Source organism: Aricia agestis, chromosome 8 (assembly GCF_905147365.1).
Source record: "Aricia agestis chromosome 8, ilAriAges1.1, whole genome shotgun sequence".
Taxonomy (NCBI): domain Eukaryota; kingdom Metazoa; phylum Arthropoda; class Insecta; order Lepidoptera; family Lycaenidae; genus Aricia; species Aricia agestis.
The window spans coordinates 6972118-6994973 of NC_056413.1; the positions used below are offsets into that span (position 1 = coordinate 6972118).

The 22856-nt window shown below is 37.0% G+C and overlaps 4 protein-coding genes and 1 long non-coding RNA gene across 8 annotated transcripts; 2 read left to right on the forward strand and 3 right to left on the reverse strand.

Moving 5' to 3' along the window:
• Positions 1–1452: 1452 nt before the first annotated feature.
• On the reverse strand, positions 1453–3774 carry LOC121729625 (follicle cell protein 3C-1). Of its 3 annotated transcripts, none has more exons than XM_042118196.1 (4): positions 3686–3774; positions 2888–3042; positions 2394–2570; positions 1453–1676 (listed from the first exon to the last, which is right to left on the reverse strand). In XM_042118196.1, exons 2-4 carry the CDS (start codon positions 3035–3037, stop codon positions 1503–1505), a joined length of 501 nt encoding a protein of 166 aa, XP_041974130.1. In that variant the 5' UTR covers positions 3038–3042; positions 3686–3774; the 3' UTR covers positions 1453–1502. The 3 variants fall into 3 exon arrangements, with proteins under 3 accessions (XP_041974130.1, XP_041974131.1, XP_041974129.1); XM_042118197.1 differs by having other exon boundaries at positions 2888–3047; positions 3686–3773; XM_042118195.1 differs by having other exon boundaries at positions 3682–3773.
• Positions 3775–6603: 2829 nt separating this feature from the next.
• On the reverse strand, positions 6604–7117 carry LOC121729626 (hydroxyacyl-thioester dehydratase type 2, mitochondrial-like). Its single transcript, XM_042118198.1, has one exon. The coding sequence runs from the start codon at positions 7115–7117 to the stop codon at positions 6638–6640; it is 480 nt and encodes a 159-aa protein (XP_041974132.1). The 3' UTR covers positions 6604–6637.
• A 13-nt stretch (positions 7118–7130) lies between these two features.
• On the reverse strand, positions 7131–8141 carry LOC121729624 (armadillo repeat-containing protein 7-like). Its single transcript, XM_042118194.1, has 3 exons — positions 7965–8141; positions 7626–7796; positions 7131–7374 (listed from the first exon to the last, which is right to left on the reverse strand). Exons 1-3 carry the CDS (start codon positions 8071–8073, stop codon positions 7133–7135), a joined length of 522 nt encoding a protein of 173 aa, XP_041974128.1. The 5' UTR covers positions 8074–8141; the 3' UTR covers positions 7131–7132.
• Positions 8142–10568: 2427 nt separating this feature from the next.
• Positions 10569–19441, forward strand: LOC121729710 (eukaryotic translation initiation factor 2A). Of its 2 annotated transcripts, none has more exons than XM_042118310.1 (12): positions 10569–10697; positions 10798–10939; positions 11052–11187; positions 11309–11388; positions 11573–11751; positions 12044–12198; positions 13102–13186; positions 14414–14587; positions 15061–15238; positions 15528–15781; positions 16358–16539; positions 19294–19441. In XM_042118310.1, exons 1-12 carry the CDS (start codon positions 10673–10675, stop codon positions 19417–19419), a joined length of 1716 nt encoding a protein of 571 aa, XP_041974244.1. In that variant the 5' UTR covers positions 10569–10672; the 3' UTR covers positions 19420–19441. The 2 variants fall into 2 exon arrangements, with proteins under 2 accessions (XP_041974244.1, XP_041974245.1); XM_042118311.1 differs by having other exon boundaries at positions 11573–11746; positions 12039–12198.
• A 1039-nt stretch (positions 19442–20480) lies between these two features.
• On the forward strand, positions 20481–21966 carry LOC121729465. The gene is made up of 2 exons (XR_006035975.1): positions 20481–21569; positions 21838–21966. It is a non-coding gene; the product is annotated as an uncharacterized LOC121729465 (long non-coding RNA).
• The last annotated feature ends 890 nt before the right edge of the window (positions 21967–22856 follow it).

Here is a 22856-nt window from a genome sequence, read left to right on the forward strand (position 1 = left end):
CTGATGATGATGAACTATGCATATGTTATTTCATTACTTTTTAAAGTTGTTTGGCGGGGGTTTTTTTAAATTTCTTAATTTACTTAATCGTCTGTTATACAATCTTTCTGGAAAGGTACATAATATCAAATCTAACTTAGTATCACTAATTCTCGCATGCCATGAGCGTACGCGGATACAGCACGCGTATTTTTTTAACCCAATTACTCGAGCAAGGATCTATAAAAAGACATCATCAGAGATCCATCCACGCAAGGATGCGCAGGCGTTTCTTTTTAGAAAGTAGCACGTGCCGGGGTTGTTCACCCCGCGCGATCCGGGTCACTCCCCCCTCCCCCGCGCCTCCCCCCGCGCCGCTCCTTGATAAGCCAGCTCCATTGACACCATAACAGAACGGGGACGACGGATAAGGACTTGTGCAGGACTTGCGCTGGAGTTTCCTCCACCTTTATGTGAAGGGCATAAGGGTCATACTCCGAGATAAATAAGTAGATGCTTTTGTTTGAATGCAGTAAGTACAAAATAGTCCCATGACCAAATAAAAACGAAGCTGAGTAAATGTTGCATTAAAATAGTAATAATAATAATAGCCTTTATTCAGATAACAAACTTATATGATAATTTTGATGCTTAACTCTAAAATATGATCTTTATTTCAAATTTATTTTTTATATCCTATAATATATTTCTATTTCTTATTATCTGTTTGCTGCACGGCATAGGCCTCGTCCAACATATTCCAGGTATATCTATCTTTTGCTATTCTAGTCCATGTGGGACCTGCAATCTTCTTTATGTCGTCTACCCATCGTCTGGGGGGACGTCCACGTTTCCTTTTGAAGTGGCCCAAGAACCAAGAGAGTATTGATTTACTCCACTTATCTTTGCCACGTAGGTACTATGTGTCCTGCCCATTTCCATTTTAGTTTTTTGATGGTAACTATTACGTCTCTAGTTTTTGTTTTACTTCTTATAGTTTCTATTCTAATCTTATCTGGGAGCTTTTTTCCTATCATACTTCTGTTCATTGCGTTTTGACATGTTGTTAATTTCCTAATTTGTGCTTTGTATAATGCCCAAGTATGCCCATTAAAATAGTACAGTTGTGGAACTGTATGCAACATTTAGTTTCACCTTGAATAAAATTAAAAAATGTGGGTATTTGAGAAAAATATGGAAAGTAGGAAGATATCAGCACTTTTATTACATCACTATTTCGAAGTAATCACTAATATATCTTTAGATACTTGCTGTTTAATTACTTAACTACTTACGTACTATCAGGATAGATTTAGACTAAACTAGAGTTATTCTACATTTACTTTGCTTAACGAAAGTAAGTAGAATAATTTCGACATTAGGTACAAGTAAACTAATAACTAAGACATACCCTATATCTAAACTAAGATATGTGATGATTTGAGATTAAATTGCCAATCGAAACCATAATTACGCGGGAAAAGTTAATTCCGAGAGCGGGCATAGACAATCGCGTTTGACGTTTAGCATTTTTCATGTTGGCCGTCCTTGCAACAGAACTCCTTGCCGGCGGAGAAGTTGGTGGGCGTCCAGGCGCCGCCGCAGTTGCGGATGAAGAGGAACGCCTTCTCACGGTCCACGTCACGCTCCACCGCGCCGCAGATCACTGGCCCGGCGCGGGGAAGGTACTTGAGGATCTGGAATGTAAAAAATAAAATATAACGCGTTTTTAGTGATTTCAGAAGAAAAAGTATTACACAATTTTAGTAGTAACAGTCTTCAATTTTAGTAGTTACGATCTTGGCTGTCCATACTCACGCAAATAGTCTTACAATTAATCTTCCTAGTTCATACCCGTATCGACTATAACAAATTACAAATATTTTTAATATTTTATGACTTGAGGTCATCTTAAAAACTGATCGCAGATACTTCCGTATCCGCAGCAATATTTTTGGATTGAGTTATGAGCACGAAGCTAAAACAAAGGTTATGAGTAGCAAAGTAGCAAATTAGTAATTTTGACGCAACGCCTAAGCTTTTTTAAGAGCAACCGATGCAACTACGCTAATAAATATCTGCAGGCGCTATAGAAGTTGATTCATAGGCAGATGACAGACTTACTATTTGGTCGCGTAGCGTCAAACCCCAAAGACGTAGGTCCACCGTCCGCCTATGAATCAATGCATTCGATGGTACTACACTTAGATATAATACAAATAGTTTATTGAACTGTATAACAAAATTTTCAAACTTTTTTACAAATAAATAATAATACGTACTTTTAAACTCCCTCAGAGGACAGGCGTCGCCTATTTTAGGGGACCGCCCTAAAATAGGCGACGCCTGTCCTCTGAGGGAGTTTAAAAGTACGTATAATTGTAATAATTGAATTGAATTGAGATATAACTTACCACATCCAGACACTTGCTGATGCAGTGCTTGAAGCCTCCAGAGCCGCAGGGCAGGCTGGGGCTGTCGGTGTCGTACGTGACGACGGGCTCCCCAGTCGGTGGACCGCGCGGCCGACGGCGGCCTTCCTTGATCCCCACTTGCATCGACATGAACACTCCACACTGACACGGCTCCAACTGGAATATGAATTTGGGAACTTGAGTACCTAGATAATCTTTGTTAGAACACTCTCCTATTTATTACTTTGATACCCTGTCATGCTTGGGCAAATTTTTTCGAAAAGGTAGTTGCAGGTTAGCAGATTTTCTTACATAGACAGTATGAGAGAGATGAGACAGAATATGTTCGTTTCCTTTTGAATACAGCAGTATTCAAAAGGAAACGAACATCTGAGGACAACCGCCATAGCCCATCATAAATTTCGTACTCGTATTTTATATGACATTGTATAATGTATACCTATTAGTATGATAAAAATCTTTCTTCTACATACCTCCCCGTAATCTTCATCGAAGTCCTCATCGGATCTCAGGCTGACGGCACTGTCTGCGCTGTCGTCGCTGTGTCTCTTCAGCTTACGCCGCGCCTCAATACCGACCGCCAGGAGGAGGCACAAGAGGGCCAGATGCTTCGCCACTGCCATGGTTTCTTATCAAGAAAAATATTCATTAGACACCACCTACTCTGATGTTCCTCTAAAAATTTTGACATGAACCCCATACATTATCTGTCAAACTCTTCATTAAATTGAAGGTGAGACATTTAATTATGATTAATCTTCAATTTAATTAAGAGTTTGACAGATAATGTATGGGGCTCGTGTCAAAAAGTTCGTCAGGCTCGTAGAAACCCAACTTGGTAGATATTCCACCCGCAATATACCTGCAGGTTACCTGAACCAGCCCTGGATTTATAAATATATCGTATAGGCTGCAGTCTAGAGCTAGGCGTTCTATTGTATTATCTATGGGGGCGGCATGGGCACGCTGCCTAGGGGGGCGCGGCGGCCAATTTCGTACAGAAGTACGGAGTACTATTATATTATATTCTGTGACAGAAAGCGGCGGAAATAAAGTGGTCTACACTCTACACTCATAAAAAATATAAAAACGGCACTGACCCTGAAGCGAGTCTTATATTATGACTACATGAGAGTAAAGTAGAAATACGAAAGACTAGAAATACCGACAGTTAGGAACAAAAAATTAGGGACTTAACACTTTCTACATTAGCAAACAAATTCCGGTATGGAAGCACTACCGTAAATTAATTAGCAAATATTCATACTTACTTAGCACTTAGGCATTAACCAGTAACACTAATTACTTAAACCTACTAACACAGCCGGTATTTCACAGACGAATACTAAATAGGCGGCAGAAGATCTATTTAAATATCGCTATCAATCTTAGAGATTATCGACTCGACGCACAAAATCGCTTAGTCGACAACAATACGTGCATTCTCGGATGCTCATAATCGCCAGACGTGCTTTTAAATGTTACGCTAGACTCAAATCTTGATTAGATTTTATCAAAAATCTTCACTTGATAAATCACATCTCGGAATTCTCTGATCACTAATGGAATCGGGACTATTCGGTGCATAGGTAGTTGAGATGGAAACTTATTTGAAATTTGAGTTGAGTACAGTTTCAAAGATTTTGTTTAATAATTTCTTAATTTCATATAATATACTTACCTAAGTTTCATAAGTTCCTAATTTTAACGTTATGCCAATTCAGCAATTCCGTAAGGTATGTTTATGTGCTCTAGCCTCTAGGTTATACTCAACTATTAAGTCCAGTGGCGTAGGTACCGCCGTATCTGCCTTATCAATTATACGGGGCCCCACCAAGGCACGCTACCAGGGCCGGTTTTAGCACTACCAGCGCTCTGGGCGAGATTCATTCGGCGCCCAAGGTGCTGGTAGTGCTGCAAAAATTGGCGCCCCTTTTGTTTGTCTTCAGCGCCCCTTTTTATATTTAAATAAAGGTTTTGTAATAAAGTATTAAAAACAGTTCCTTATGACACTGCTTTCCTTCGTTTATTATAAATCCAAATGCTTTAGATGAAATAAAAACAAAAAAATCACAAAAAAAACAAATTGCTTAGCTGCTTACAGCTTGTTTCTGAGTAAAATAACAAAGTGTTCTTAAAGAAACATAACACCACAAACAGTTTAATTAATACTGACTGTTGAACTAGTTTTACACCTACTTAGGTAAGTATTTATTTTTACTCAATAGTTATTAGGTACTTATTACTAGTAGAGATAGCCTATAATAAATTACATTTTTGTTCTCTTAGCCTAAGGGTCACAACTCACAGCACACATATCAACTCGGAAAGGGATCGTCACCGTATCGCATCGTATCGCCTTTCGCTTTGCCGTCAACGCGTTGACGGCAAAGCGAAAGACGATACGGCAACGGCGTCAATCTAACGTATGCACGTAACCAAAGCGTACCTATTACAAAATATATAGTGGCTCCTGTCGGCTGTACGTCAACTTAGCTACGGCTTGGCGAAGCCGCGCTTACGGCTCGCCGACCACTGGCCCCAGATCAGTTTGAAGCAAGGGTGGACGGAGGGACGTAAGCGCGGGGATGACGAGCCGTATGCGCGGGGACGACGAGCCATAAGCGCGGGGATTGCTAGTTGACCACGCGTCGCATCCCGGTTCGGAGCCTGTTCCGAGGCGAGGCGATTACGTTACGATTCCGTTTGGTGTGCGTTGTAACTTGTAGTAGGGAGTTTCATACAAACAATATTAACGGCTCGAGACGATACGGTGCCGATCCGTTTTAGAATTGATTATGTGTGCTGTGACCCTAAACCTTCTTAGTATAATTCTTAATATCTAAACTTTCATTAGAATACAATTTTATTTCAAAACATCAGGTGATGAAAAGGCCATATTACCAAGCTTTTTAGCTTATTTCATATAAGCTAATATAATATTTAATTTTATAATGTTGATCACAAATATAAAACTAATTATAAAGACATAAGACTAAGGGTCTGTTTCACCACTTCCTGATAAGGCTATCCACCACGTAACTTGACAGATGAAGTATGGAGAATCTGTCAAAAAAGTTGTAAATAGCCTATGAATCGACACTTTATCAGAAAGTGGTGAAACAGGCCCTTATAGTTATATCAATAGTATAAACCATCGGTAGGCAACATGCGGCCCGCGAACGTTTTACTTGCGGCGGGCGGCCCGTGAATGTTTTGTATATTATACCTAACGTAGCTGTTTGTGTCATTTTATAATAGAAACTTATTTCCCCTCATGTGTAGGTATATTGGGCTTCTAGGGTTAATACGAGTATAAGGCCTGCGGCCCGCCTTTAATTTGTTTTGCCACATTGTGGCTCTTGCCTGCTAAAAGGTTGCCGACCGCTGGTATAAACTAACACTATTATGGGCAAGCTATGTAAGTTGTTAGACAATTCACAATATATTAATTACTAAATGAGCATGTTTCCTTAGTTCAAGATAAAAAAACTTGAATAGCATTAAAATTAACATGCACAGAAAGGTTTGTAACTGCATTTTCACGTAATATCAATGTTTGATTTAAAAAATGTTTATTTAAATGCAACTTCTGACATTGATTTACTTTTTTTCTATATATTTATTCAGTCTTGTAATATTGTACAATGTGGACAGATAGTTTTTGACAATACAAAATAGTTATTTGTAAAACATACTATTTATGAGGCATATTTCATTAAGTATATTAGTACAAATTTAAATAACATTATAACATTGGCACAGATACACTGGTATGTTCTATACACTAAAACCATACAGAAATGTCTTTCAAGAATCATTGTGTTTACTCATAGTTTCACTACATCTGCACAATGTTGATTTTTATTAATACACCATAAGAGGTATGTGACATCAGTGGCGGACCTAGGGGGTGACGAATAGAGCAATCGCCCGGGGGCCTCGCAATGTTTTAACCATAGTAAAAGGAGGGGAAGTAAGTTATCTTCGGCACCGCGCGCGGCTTGTATGTGTGCGCCATAGCATCAATGCGTCGCCACGTACGGCACACAACAAAATCTCGGCCAGTTTTACTAGGCTGGTACTGCAGAGATTTTGTTGTGTGCCGTATGTGGCGACGCATTGATACTATGGCGCACACATACAAGCCGCGTGCGGTGCCGAAGATAACTTACATCCCCTCCTTTTACTATGGTTTAACTAATGTTAATTATTAATTATTCTTAATCTTTAGCCAACATGAGCTTTGCTTCACCTTCAAACACAACCTTCTTCTCTTCTTCCACTATACAGAAGAACTTCACTCGTAATATTTTTCTCACATCCACCAATTCAACACTTATCGTTAATTTCTCACCAACAAAACACTTGTTGGGGAATTTCATAGTCTGTGACAACACGACAGTGCCCGGACCGGGCAAGTGCGTGCCGATGAGACCTGCAACTAGGCCGTTTAGGAATGCTCCATGTACAATGGGCCTTTTGTTGCCGTTGTTTTTATGTAGACTATTGTGATCACTAGTAAGATTTGAAAATGTATCCAAATCTTTCTGGGACAAAGTCTTTTGGATTCTTATCTTATCACCAGCTTTGAAGGAACTCGAGTTAAATGAAGTTGTATGAATCTTACAAATTTTCTTGTAATTTCTATTGTTCACTGCTAAGAATGGAAATCTACTAGACAGCATTTTATTTAAACTCATTTTGGTGCTTCTAATTTATTTTGTCTCTTCTAGGAATATTTTGGCCAAGTTTCCTATTGTTTTATTATCAGATGTAGCCAAAGATTTGACTTCAGTTATAACCTCCGCTAAGCTTATGCTTCCTTTAGCATGGCTGTTGTTTAAATAAATAAATATAGTTATAGTGTCAGCCACAATGTCACTGTTACTGGATTTTAGTAGCAGAGCAAGTGGTTTTAAAATTTGATGTTGCAGAATATAATCAATGTTGGCAGGATCTGGAAATGAAATAAAACATAATTAATTTTTTTTTTTATTATTGCCTGATGCTGCAAAAACTGCATTCAAATATATTGAGTAGGTTAAAACCTCGACCATGGGAATCGCAGACACAATGGATCTTCAATTGTAATGCGACAGCCAAGTACCGCTTGGGGATTGATGGGTTAAAAACTGATCGTAGAAACAGCTTTATAATTTATTTATTATTTCTCTGGTGCTATTTGCTTGAAACAAAAATATCAATTACCGTTACACAAATTGCAGATTCCAGCAGTGGCAAAATGCAAAAGCTTTTCGTTACTTTCGTTTTTCAATACAAACATGAATATATCCAGCACCCCGACATCTCGGATGTAACCATAGTTGATGGGATCATATGCAAAATTGGCTAAATTTGCAAGTACTTGACACTTGTTATCTGAAAAGACCATTAAAAATCATAAAATACTTAGCATGCATACAACACAAAAAAAGAGTAACAAATAGCTTGTGCCAGCATTTTACAAGTAAGTGCTGTTCATGAGAACCGTTTATGATCTATTATAAAAATACAATGTGTTGTAACGATATGCTTTAAGAATCATACCGAAGAAGTTTGTATTGATATACTCGTCTACTAATAAGGACAAGTAGTTTTCACGATCTACTCCATTATCAGGTGTACGCCTTTTAAGTTGTGCTCTATTTGTAAACATTGAAATATTTCAATGAAAACTCCGCATAATATTTTCTACAATATTCAGTAGGATTTCCTAAAATTTAAAAAACAAAATATTTTGAACACAAAATGCAAAGATCGAACTCTTCTTCTTCTTCTTTAGAAATGGAAGATCGAACTCGAGACTCGAGAGTCGAGTGTGCTGTGATGCTGTCAAGTGTCAAATTTCAATTTTTTTTTTCATATAATGGCACTTCGGCTATAACCATGGCCAGTGTCGAGTATAATATTATGGCGGGAATGGTCAGGTCAGTCAGGTCCAAAGTCTAGTCAAAGTCTAAGTATAAAGTCAATACAGTCAAGAAGTCAAGTCGGTCGATTCAGTAAAGTGGTAGGACGCTTTACTGAAACTTTTGATGGAGTTTTGGAGGGAACACAAAAGAGCACGTTTCTGGTTACTACATCACTTTCCCACACTTGTGCACGATAACGAATATTTAATGGTTAACATCCTACCAATATTACACATTAAAAACCCAGATAACACAATTTTAGGAAAATAATATAAAAACACAACATCACTCTTTCACATTCTCCCAAAAACTCACCAAATTTCAAATGTCATTTGTCATTGTCATTTTTTTTAATCAATGTCCAAAGCTACTTGCTACTTGATAGTCGTCCGGTAAGCCGTACAAGCGCTGGCGAGAGGATATTAAGATTCAGAATAAACTCAAACTTGGTAAAATAAATAGATGTAGTCTGTGAACCGCATTAAGATTTTGATCAAAAATCGAAAAATCATTATTCTCTGATTTTTAGCGTTTTCGGCATCTGAACTGCCCCGAGGCAGGGTGGGCCAGCAGGATATGGAAACATCCGAAGTTTAAATTAAGAATATTATAAACTACATATTGCAAAGTTCTAGTGCAAATGCAATACGTACCCCGCGTTCCAGATGACGTTAGAAACGCTCACGCTCAAGACCGTAGTTTTTCCCGTTCCATTAGCATGTGAGCGTCAGCGATACAAACCCAAGTGGAACGGATTATGAATCGTTTTGAGCGTTTTGAGAAAAGTTTAAAAAAAGAACTATAATTTTTTTTATACATAGGTACAATGAACCGAACTTGGATATTATGATCCTTTTCTTCAAGTCGTAACTAAAAGTAATTTTATTGTTTATAGTTACATTTATTTTACAAATAAAATACATAATATTATATTTGTTTGGTTTTTAGTATTACATTTTTTTACTTAAGTAATCATATTTTAATATAGTTAAACTTTTATTATATTTGAGTTTTCACATTGAATCATATTTTAATAACAAATCCACATACTTTGAATATTGACTATAATTGTCACAATATACATATAAACATTAGGTAACAATACCGCATAATGTTTAGTCAAGTACGAATAAATCAACAACTATAGGAGAGATGAAAATTAGTATTAATTATTATAATATTTTATAAGAAATCATTTGACCTTTCATTTAAAACCATTTATTTTCCAATAAAAATATTTCATTAAATGTTATTTAATTTATTTAAGTAATATAAATATTATTTGTAATGAAATAACATAAAGTTTTTTTGTCTCTACTCTCTCCTGAAAACTTTCCGAACATGGCTTTAGCGATATAGTTACGTTAAAATTAAAAAAAAAAACTAGAACGCCCACTTTGACCCATCTTCGTCGAGGGTCGTTTTGAGCGAAAATGATGACGTCATGAGTGACGTCATAGCCGCGATCAAAACAACCCCGGTCGCCAAAGGGAACGGCAGAAGGGGACGTTTTGAGCGTTTTGGTCAAAATTAACGTCATCTGGAACGCAGCCGTAGTCATACGTAGTTTATGCTCTTAATTTAAACTTCGGATGTTTCTGTATCCTGTCGGACCACCCTGCCCCGGCCCCCAGCCAAAAATTCAGATTTTTTTAAAAGCTAAGTGTTTATAAAGAATAAAAATTAATAATTTTTAGTTGTAAAAATATTGTATTGCAAACAAATGGCAAAAATTAGTTTCTTTATTTTAAATTTTTATAGATGAAAGGACTAGATAATATACCTGGTAGGGACGTCAACATGATCCAGGCTGCCCCCCCCCCCCTCGGTACGCCCATGCTGAACTGACTGATTAAACTAATTACTTATTTTACAAAAGGTAACGTTATCAAAGAACATATATTTACCGTTATAAATCCTATTTACCGTTATAAAATTTACCGGTATTAATTCCAATTTTTACCGTTATTTCTAGTATCGGGTAAATTTTCATAACGTTATCTATGCCCTTGAAGCAGTAACGTTATGAAAAAATACCGGTATTTGAAGCCCTGCTTTTGAACAATAAAGAGAAACGATGCCGAAAATTGTACATTAGAATATTGTTTTCCCGCCATTAATACTTGTCACTGGCCATGGTTATGTATAGCCCAAGTGCTATAGGTACTAAGAAAAAAGAAGTCACACATCATTTGTCAATGTCATAATGACAGATTGTCATTACGTGAGTGAAAGATCAATGGGATTCTCTAAATTTTTAACCTTAAACTTTTAATTTATAGTTATGGACATTATGCATATAAATTGATAAAATATTATAATAATCAATCAAAAAAGTAAAGCATGGCTACCAAACCCTCTATTGTCGGTGAGAACAACTCGTTAAAGATTAATCAATGAACGTCCAATATGCTATAACCGCACCGATTTGAAGCTATGATTATCTTATAATTTACTTTTTATTACAGGTCTAACAAACAAGAATATATTTAGAGTTAATTTTCAAGAACCTTATCAAGAAGTAACAGTCAGAGATGAAAGTACACCTAATATTAGAAGTCTTGTTTTTAGCCCAAAGGGAAACTACTTGGCATACCGGACAGATAAAAAGTACAATACTTAAATAATATTTTTTTTATTCATAAACGTAACATTGAAGGATACAGATTATCTATTTCAAAGTTTACTTGGAGATCTTATTTACATGTTACTGGTGTTTAAGGTTGGAAGTAATAAAATGTGCGGACTGGACAGTTACTGCATGCATCGAGGGAAACATCAAGGATATGTTCTTCTCACCACTAGATACATATCTGCAAGTTTGGGAAATGTATGCCATGACAAAAGAAAATCCCCAGGTAAAATTAATTTAGGAGATGTATGAATATTAGAGGATTAATATTAATGACTTCAAAAGATTTATTCAATTCAAGAGCAAGATGCATAATGAATAATACTATAATACACATTTTTTTAAAGGGAAAACCAAATCTGCATGTTATAAAATCTGCAACTGGGGAAAATGTTGGATCATTTGTACAGAAAAATCAATTTGGATGGTAGGTACTTTCCATGACTAAATTTTATAACAAAATTTAGAACAACTTTTCTCCTGTTAAATTTAATTGTTTTTTAAAATCATATTATGCCTTTTCTTTCTTTAATATCTTAAACTAGTCTAACTTTAATATCTTAAACTAGTCTTAGTGAATTTGACACTTACAATTATTTATTAATTAACAGGGAACCAAAATGGTCAGCTGATGAGAAAATATTTGCCATACAAATGAACAACAGAGTACTGATCTACGAGGATGTGAAATTGGATAGATATACACACACAATACAAGCTGAAAAGTTGCATTCTTTTAGCATGTCTCCGAGTGTGACTCCAGCATATTATTTCTCTATTTTCACCCTTGGTTAGTAAAGTTTCATAATATTTTTATGAGTAGTTTATATATTCAGAAACATTCATACCTTAATTCAAATCAAATTATCACAAATGTAGGTGGTTACGATTAAGGTATTTTTTCATAATAAAAAAAGATAGATGCAATCACATTTTCAAAAGTTTGTTGTAATGCCAGTACTTGCTACAAGCTTAGACGCAATCACATTGTCAAAAGTTTGTTGTAATGCCAGTACTTGCTACAAGTTTAATACAAATCTCATTAGATTGCATTTTGTTCATAAAATTCCTTTTGTTTTTAGGTAAGTCTGGACAGCCGTCGTTTTGGCGCGTGTTTAAGTTCCCCGACTTTGATGTGAACCAGGCTCTAGTAAGCCGCTCATCGTTTCAAGCAGACAAGGCGACATTCTACTGGAACAGACGAGGCACAAATTTGTTCACCATGACACAATCAGACGTAAGTAAACAATGTTTTTATATTATATCAACTAAAAGTCATGGCTATCTTTTCTTCTGTCAGTTTTTATTGTTAATATTTAATGGCCCCTCTTCAAGATGGGCCAGCGCTGGGCGATTGAATGGCGCATGCGATGGCTATGCAATGGTCGCAACCCCTCTATATAATGGCTGTGTTCAGTTGTGATCTAAACGTCGTTCAAGATGGACGTGTAAGCATTAGCCATTGCGGCAATGCAAAACGTAGAATATATGACTTCACCAGATGACCCGGTGAACTTCGTATCACCTCCCTCCTAATATGAACCTTCTCTTGAATTCCACGAATAATTATTTCGGGACTAAAATTAAAATAATGGTTTATGGTAGTGATGATGATGACAATGATGAATGTAATAATAGCATAATATGCTTTCCGTTCTTAAAACAACACTGAAACTCCCAAAATTGTATCTTTAAAGAGTCCGGAGTTATGTACATATATAATGTAAAAGCTATAATAATTATTGTAAAGTTTCATTAAAATCCGTTCAGTAGTTTTGAGTAAAAGAGTAACAAAAGTAACAAACATCCATACAAACTTTCCGCTTTATCATATATTCTTTTATCATTTACTCGTCATTTCGAATGAAATTCGTAAATTGTAATACGAATTACGACGTCCTCACTCGACCGCGGTCAGGCACCGGCTGTCGTATCGCCAACGTGTAGAGGCGTACCGCCATCGCTGAGCCATCATCCTTTGATGTGCGGTCGAAAAACCGACACCGCCGCCATTCCACGGCCACCGCTAGCGCCATCGGCCATTCTACGCCACTACGTCCTCCACACGCTGGGCCATCGTTTTTTTTTTTATTTATGTTTAATAATGAAAGTTTAATTAAGTAACATTATACATTTGCAGGTAGACAAAACTGGTGGATCATACTATGGAAAACAATCACTATCTTATGGAGATGTAAAAGGCAATGCTGGAAATGTGGCATTTAGTGAGTAAAATAATTTTTAAAGAAGTGCTTACAACCTAGTTAAAACATCTGTATACTTGATTGAAAGACACACTTTACGATACAGCAGTGCTATTGCATATTAGTTGAGTCTTTAAGCCGGGTCCGCAGTGCCAATTTCCTAACAAGATATAATATTAGCAAAACATGTTTTGATAACAGGCCGAACGGGTCACCTGATGGAAAGCAACTTCCGTCGCCCATGGACACTCGCAGCATCAGAAGAGCTGCAGGTGCGTTGCGGCCTTTTAAGAGGGAATAGGGTAGGGGATTGGGCCTCCGGTAAACTCACTCACTCGGCGAACTGTTTCACGCCAGTGTTCTGTGAGAACGTGGTATTTCTCCGATTGAGCCGGTCCATTCGTGCTGAAGCATGGCTCTCCCACGGCATTCTGTTTTGTTCGTGTTTTTGTTTCATTCCTTGCTTGAAAGAATGTCTTGCAGTCTTGCTGCAATGAGCGCAAACAAAAATTCCTCTCCCCCAGGCGAATGCGGGGATGTTAGCCATTTGTCTTGGCAAACATCTTTTTATATTTTTGCTAACAAAACTGTTAGGCCACACCCCTATCTCCACCCTCACCCTACAAGGTGGCCATACATGGGACAATTATCGTAACGATTCATCTCCTTAATGTTAAAATCGAACAAATTGTACGTGTGTAGCAATATCGCAAACGATTTTACGTTCAAAAGATCGATTGGACGATTTTCTTGACGATCGATCGAAACGACAAATTGTCACGTGTATCGGCACCTTTAGAAAACCCGAAAACACAGCACTGCGGACCCAGCATTAGTCAGTCATGGTCAGTGCTGTAGATGGGATGGTGTATGGCAGACCTACGTAATTAAGTAATTACCTTACCTTACGTAATTAACCAAACTTGAAATAACATTGAATAATGTCATTTCAAGTTTGGTTAGGACAATGCAGGCTGATCACCTGATTGTCTGACAAGTAAGATGATCCATGCGTTGAATAGGCGTGTATAAAGACGGACCTGCGCCTGATCTCTCGTCCCTGATCTCATCGTCCCTGTGCTATGAGAGTAAAGGAGTAGAGAGTGCTCTTATCGTGTACTGCGCACACACTTGGGCACTATAAAATTACTCCTGCGTATTTCAATGAAACCGACCACTGTCACCGAAATCGGTGTAGGAGTAATATTATTTAGGTACCCCATTTTACTTCAATTTTGTGTATTCCAGGTAAAGAAGGCCCAATCCACGCCATCGCGTGGAACCCTGGCAACTGGAACGAGTGGGTGGCCGTGTACGGCAACGCGCCCGCCAAGGCCACGCTCTTCAACGCCAAGTGCGACCCGCTCTTCGAGTTTGGAACCGGCGCCTGGAACGCGATATACTTCCCGCCGGAGGGGAATAATATCCTTTTCAATAAGACACAATAAAGAATAAAGAGCTACATAGAACTCAATAATGAAATGTTGATTGAAAGATGTATTTTGTTTTGTGAATGAAGAGACAGAAAGACAAGCAGAGTCAACACAACTGCGTAGCAGCTCTTACCAGTAACATTTAACGCTATAATATTATATTCGTAAGGTTATCGAATGCATGCAAAGTAAATATAAAAAGTAAATATAAAAAAAACTAGCCAGCCGTAAACTAATCATATTTGTCTATGATTAACCTGTCAATACCAACATTTCACCCCATCACTTGTCCTGCTCGGTGGGTTCGGCAACATACCGGACCTCAGTTCTGTTGCACTTGTATGCGTATTTCAAATTAGTAAAATATAGTAAATATAAAAAAAAAAACTACCCAGCCGCAAACTAATCATATTTGTCTATGATTAACCTGTCAATACCAACATTTCCTTAACACCCCCTCACTTGTCCTGCTCGGTGGGTTCGGCAACATAGCTACCGGACACATATCTGTGTGGGACATGCGCGGGTACAAGCAGCTGGGGAAGTGTTCGGCGCCGGACACCACGAGCCTGCAGTGGGACCCGCGGGGGGAGGTGTTTATTACCGCTACTACTTATCCACGACTCACTGTTGGGAATGGGTAAGATACTCTTAAATACTTTTTTTCTTGTATCATCTGCGTTTTTGTGAAAAATGTAATGACATTATTCTAAGCGGTACCATAGACAATGACAATATTTTACCCCTTAGATGACGATAAAACTAATTGAAAACAGTCGCCTTCTACACTGAATGAGAATTCTTGACTCGTTTAGCGTAAAATGCGATTATGTAATTAATATAATAGTTATTAATTTTACCTCACAAGTATGTAATGTTATGTATAATGTAACATAAACAACCTGTTGAACTATTTTTTTCTATTTCAGCTACAAAATCTGGCACTACACTGGTGCGCTCATGCACAAACGCGTGTGCGGCGAAAAAGAAAACTTGCTGTCAATTAGTTGGCAGCCGGGGACTTACCCGAAGAGCGAGCTGTCAAAAACCGCGCCAAAGGGCATAGAGGACGCCACGCCGAAGCCGGTGGGCGCGTACAGACCGCCCGGCGCCAGGAATAAGCCGTCCACTTTCACGTTACACGAGCACGAGAAGCCGCATAGACCGGGGCAGAGCGGGGATGGTAAGTTGATGGCTTTAGTCCCAATTTCAGGGACGTCTGATAAGTTAATGCTCAAATTAGGATCATCTTACCTCTCTCTTTTATATGAATGAAAGAGATAGGACATGACATTTTAACAAGCCATTAACACTAACAGACATTGGTAAAATTGGGCCTTAGCTCCCACGGCCAGGCCACACGCAACTTTAAGATCGTTAGGTGATTTGAAAGAGGAGTGCGCAATGCGATATTGGGTATCTTTGGTAGGATTAGGAGTGATCGCGCCACTGTCATTGGTAGATCTAATCAGACTGGCCGTTATCAATAGATCGCGCTTAGAAGTTGACATGTTATTAATTATTGGTAGGTACTGTTTGTTAATAGGTAATGTAAGTTATGTGTGACGTATAGACCGTGGGAGGTCCAAGGGTTAGTTCCAGAACCGGTGGTAGGCACCAGTAGCAGCGACGTTCTGAAAGTATTTAACTCAGTAATACTACTAATTATTCAGAAATAAATCAATTTTTATTTTATTTATTTTTTACACTTTTTATTAAAACCAATAATGCGATACCTAATACTGATGATAATTTTCAGTGGCGCCCTCCAAACAAGCTATCAAGCAGAAGGAGAAACGCGAGGCTCGCAAGGCGCGTAAGGCGGAGGAGCGCGCGGACGAGTCCCCCGCCGCCCCCGCGCCGGCGCCCGCCACCAACAAGCAGCCCTTCGTGTCTACCGGAGACCCGGAGAAGGATAAGAAGATTAAGAACCTTAATAAGGTACAAAACTTATGTCCAGTTACTGAAGATAAAGTTTTTTTTATAAATAAGGGGGCAAACGAGCAAACGGGTCACCTGATGGAAAGAAACTACCATCGCCCATGGACACTCGCAACATCAGAAGAGCTGCAGGTGCGTTGCCGGCCTTTTAAGAGGGAATACACTCTCTTCTTGAAGGTTTGCAGGTCGTATAGGTCCGGAAATACTCTTGTCTATTTTTGACATTAATTATTTTAAGTTTATCTATTCAACATCGTTGTTAATTGGTCGTGAAAAAAGAGACGTGTGATACATGACAGCAGAACAAATTTTTTCATCTGTTTGACATCCAGTCGGCACTTATCGGCACGTTGACAATTTAATCTCATAGAATTCATGTTCAATCATGCTTGTGTAAGTGTATACGTACACATATTTTTCACACAGATGAAAACCAATTTCGGTTACGTTTGACAGCTCGAGATTGTTGCTCTATTCCGCTAGGTATATTAACTTTATGACTCCCACACAATCGGTATAACATTGTTGACATTTAGACCCAGTTTCATCAAGCAATGTTAAATAAATAATGGCTTGTTAACTGCCGTTCCCAATATTTGATCTATCTGTGGTTTTGCCCTACTAGAGATAGGAATAGCTCACATTAGACATTAGAGACATATATTTTATGTCTATTGTGAGCTATTCCTATCTCTAGTAGGGCAAAACCAGAGATAGATCAAATATTGGGAACGGCCGTTAATCAGTTAACGGCCTGTTAGAGCTATCGAGCGTTCCACCATACGCTAATGTCATGTCAAATCGCCTAACACGGTGTTAAATTTTAATTCCTGCTGGGGAGGTCCATTAAATATATAACAGGCCGTTATAATAGTCAAAACAACAACTTTCAAAGACAATATCCAATATCAATAAAAGAATCTGTTTTGTCTTTTGAGTGTTTCCGCCATGTTTCGCCACATCCTTACATATTATTTATTATTTTTCATGTTATGCATAATTATTTATTTTCATTTTGTCAAAAATTCAGCCCTCGGATTTTCCTTGACATTGTAAATACACTGACTTGTATCAAAATTACCAAACCGAAATAAGTAAATAAAAGTTTGTATCGTGATTCATGTTTTCAGCTTTGACAGATCATAATTATTAACCTGGTAAATTAAAAAGAACTATTGTAGTGTAACAAATGTATGCGATTTAATTTGGTCGCATTATCTACCAGATGACGTATTATACGAATAAGGTGAAAATGACACATTGCAGCCAACATGTCGTATTAAACTTGTACATTGAAATTTCGTCGCCTTATAACAAGAACGAACGAATTGAATGTTATTCACTCGTTGTTCACTTAACATTAACACTTAACAATATTTACTGTGGGACATAAGTATTTTAACAGTCTGTTTAATTTTTCAAGGTCCGTTAAGTAATGCCTTGTTAGGATTTAACAAACAGAGGTTGGTGAAATTGGGTCTAAGACCCAATTTCACCAAAGACTGTTAAAATACTTATGTCCCACAGTAAATATTGGGTCTAAGACCTCTGTTTGTTAAATCCTAACAAGGCATTACTTAACGGACCTTGGAAAATTAAACAGACTGTTAAAATACTTATGTCCCACAGTAAATATTTAACAGCGGATTAGTAAATGCAATGTTAAGTGAACAACTATCAATTCGTTCATTCTTGTTAAAAGGCGATGAAATTGCAATGTACAAGATTAATACGACATGTTTGCTGCAATGTGTCACTTTCTTCTATAGTAGTATAATAGTAGATAATGCGACCAAATTAAAATATCACTGATCGCATACATTTGTTACGCTATAATAGTTCTTCTTAATTTACCAGGTTAATAATTATTATCTGTCAAAGCTGAAAACAAGAATCATAATACAAACTTTTATTTACTTATTTCGGTTTGGTAATTTTGATACAAGTTAGTATATTTGCAATGTCAAGGCAAATCCGAAGGCTGAATTTTTGACAAAGTGAAAATAAATAATTACTTATTCATAACTATGAAAATAATTAATAATAAGGACGTAGCGGAAACATGGTGGAAAGATTCAAAAGTCAAAACAGATTCTTTTATTGATATTGCATATTATTGTCTTTGAAAGTTGTTATTTTGACTCATATAACAGCCTGTTAAATATTTAACGGACCTCCATAGCAGGAATTAAATTTAACACCGTGTTAGGTGATTTAACATGACATTAGGGCATGGTGGAACGCTCGATAGCTCTAATAGGCCGTTAACTGATTTAACAAACCATTATTTATTTAACATTGCTTGATGAAACTGGGTCTTAGTCTTTGAACTTCAAACGACAGATGGTTGGGAAAGTTTTCTTTGTAATTCTGAGTATCGAGTGGGTGCCGCCCTTTAAATAACTTTGTTAATTTCTATTTAAGGAAACTTTATTAAGTATTCTTATTGGCCCTTGGCAAATTGTTTTAGCAGTCGATGTAAGCTATTTTTAACAGACTTCCAAAAAGGAGGATGTTTTTTAACCCACTTTAGTTAAGTGAGTAACTTAAGGTGATCGCACATTTTTCAGCAACGTACGCGCCGCACGCACTGAACGCGATTTTAATAAATGCAGTGTCAATATAGATTCGTAATATTTTCCCGATTAGAATAGTCTGAAGTCTGAACAATTACTTTAAGTTTCGGTGACGATCTTAAAATTGAGCGTGACACACATCTTGTTAAAAATAAATTAATACATTATTTTGTTTCAGAAACTAAGCGACATTGAGAAGCTTAAGCAGCAGAAGGCAGCTGGCAAGCAGCTGGAGTTGAACCAGCTTGCCAAGATCGACAGCGAGCCGGCACTGCTGCAGGAGTTAGCGCAGCTTAAGTTATGATCACAATAAATTACTTCTCATTTAAAAAAATGCATATTTTTAATAAGGGGTCTACCGGGTCTTAATATTTTTGACCATATAATATTATATCGTTATATATCGATAATAACAGCCTTGAAAGTGCCTAAACACACTAGGCCGAAATTACGTGGCGTAAATACCGCATGATTACGACCGCAACGTCACGCATACAAAATACGGACGGCACGCGACGGAATAGTGTGTCATCAGTAATTTAAAATACATTGCAGGCAGAATCATGCGGAATAGGCATGATGACTTTTTTTTTCCTATCGGTAATTGAAATACACTTAAAAAATAGAAACATCGTTGAAAGAATGACTCTGATAGCTTAAGAATTCACCAAGATATGACAATTCAAATATCTCATAAAAAAGACCTGCCCGAAACGCTCCATACATATATTTTTTTTATTTATTTAAAGTGCTACGAAAGTATGACGTCAGTCTTTCGTATTTTGTACGCATCGGGAGACAACTTTGTTCGACAGGTAATAATAATAATAATAATAATATCTATGGACGCTTCACACCACGTCAGTCTGGCCCCGTGCTAAGTACCTAAAGGACTTGTGTTACAGGTACCAGACAACGGAAATATATTTAATACTTTATACTATACATATATTTAAGATTTTTATTATATCATACATATATTTAATACACATCCAGACCCGGGAACACTGAAAACTTTTTGTTCCGTCGGCGGGATTCGAACCCGCGACCCCCGGCTTGAGCTACCGACGCGCTCACCACTGAGCCACAGAGGTCGTCAGGTATATTAAATATTGCGTTTATGGAAGTGGTTTAATAACAGAAGTTGCTTTTAATTGCATAAGTTATCGAATTGTATACAAATATTAAGAAATTTAATTGAAAAAAATTCGACTTGAATATCCAACTTTGAAGGCGCATAACAAAAAAAAATGCAAATGCTATCAAGCTGAAATTTTGGGAACACTTATTTTTTACCGTGATTTCTTAATTTTATTTACAAAATTCGCTAATCTTTGACCTTGTCATCATCCCTATTTACGCCACGTAACTTCGGCCTAGTGTGTTTAGACACTAAATCTGCGTTTCCACTGAAGCAGATTTACGTTCTTGATGAAAGAAAGTAAAAAAGCTGAAAGAAAAAAAATAATTACGTTACGTAATATGAGGACGACCCCTGATATGAAAACTTCTAATCCTTTTGAGATTTGCTTCTCATATCCTCCAGACTTACATCTCTTTATTGTATAAACTCAGTATGAATCGATGTCAAACTGTTAAAAAATATCGGTAATAATAATTATTATATCTGCGATCTAATAATATAATTAGAGGATCATTGTAAATAAAAGCATTCGGATTTTCTTATCATGGAGTTGTATTTTTAACCGGCTTCGAAAAAAGGAGATTGTAATTACTATACTTAATCTCCGGAGCCTTATTTACTAGAAAATATAAACATAAGAAATCTATATTATTGTACGCTCAATGTTAAAACTTTTAATGTAGTTGAAAAAATTGTAATATAAAAATATTTTTTCAGTGTGAAAAAATAGCTGTCTTGTATTGAACAAAATTAAAAAGTAAAGTTTTCATGACGTTAAAAACTACCAAAATATGTTTCTATCATAGTGTTTTAATATATTACGTGTTACAAAATATTGTTACTAATGCTTTTAAATTAACATTTCAACTTTCAATATTGTCAGTACCCGTAATGTTTCACAAATAAGTGAGTTTTATAAAGAAGAGACCACAATACGCGACAATACGCGACTCTACGCATCAGCGACGCAATTTCGGAAAGAAGCGGTTAAATTTATTTCATGCATTTTGGCCACTTTTTATTTTAATTTAACCGCTTCCTTCCGAAAAGGAGAATTATTGTTTTCAGTTCTACTGTGTTTTACTGCCTTGAATCGTATACTCCCTTCACTGTTTTAATGTTTTAAGTTATTCAAATTCTTTATTAAGTATACAACATCAGACATATTGCTAGAAATCATTTGTCAAAATGTATTGCCTTCTCTTTCACAAATACGAAGCGAGAGCAGAATAATATAATATTATTTTAATTTATGAACTTTAAACCAGACTGGCGATGTGAATACAAAATGGTATGCCGAATTTGCGACGGTACAGGCATGGGCGTACCCAGATTCTGGGCCAGGGGGGGGGGGCAAATTACCCAGGTTCTGGTGCCAGGGGGGGGCAAATTACCCAGGTTCTGGGCCAGGGGGGGGGCAAATCAGATTTTTCATTACAAATGGCAAAAATTAGTTTTCTTAATTTTTAATTTTTATAGATAAAAGTACTTAGTAGGGACGTCAACATGATCCAGGGGGGGGCAGCTGCCCCCCCCTGCCCCCCCCCCCCCCCCCCCTCGGTACGCCCATGGGTACAGGTACGACGAGGCGACGGTGTGCTTTGGAAACTCAATATATTTTATTTCTTTTTATACTGCATTTTTAAGAGAAAGACTAAGATATTGTTATGATAATAATTTTTAATAAAACATGTTTGTTTGCCTCTATTTTGTATGTTTTAATCGGTTTCCCTAGCATTACAATTCTGTAACATGGTTATGTAACGATCTATTTTTCCCAGTTTCTCTCTGTGAGAGAAAGAAAAACTATTAAGGTTGGGTTGCACCAACTATCTTTAACTATAACCTACGAATAATAAAAACTAAGGAATCGTAACTCCCATACTATTACCGTTTTAAATTTGGTTCCTTTTGATCTGTCATGTAACGTCAGCCTAGTACCGCTCAAGGTCACCTAAATATTGCAAATGTATTGAAATGTGTACACTTTTTTGACAAGTATTGTGGAGCATGTTTTTTGACGGGTTACTTTTCCTTAGTTTTTATTATTAGTAGACTATAACTGTAACTTTAACTACAATTCAAAATATCAAATCTTTGGTTATAGTTAAAAATGGACCCTATCAAGACGCCATATTTAACCATAACCATAGAGCTCGACAAGGTTTTAAATGCACGTGGCGAAAAAAGGAACTAACGCTGTCATCATGTTTTTGTAAAAACGCAATTTTTGACAGTTCTCCTTTACCAGCAATGTCCCCCCGCCCACGTTCATCGTTAAGGTTCATCCGGTCAAGGTTAAGGTTAAAGTTAAATTTAGCCTTAACTATAACCATAACTTTAACTTTAACCACGCCTCTGCCCTCTGGTGCAACCCAACCTAAGTAATATTGTGGATTTTTTTTAATTCTCATATTTATTATTCAAAAATGTATTTTTGGATTCCGAGGTATTAGTTGTTATGCTGTTTGAAACTAGCCGTACTGGTTTCAGATAATGTCAAAAGAAAAATTAAATATTTATATTGTTGATCCAATATATTATGTTAGCCTAGGACCTAGGTCTTTAGGCAGTTATTAAATTTAAAACCACTTTAT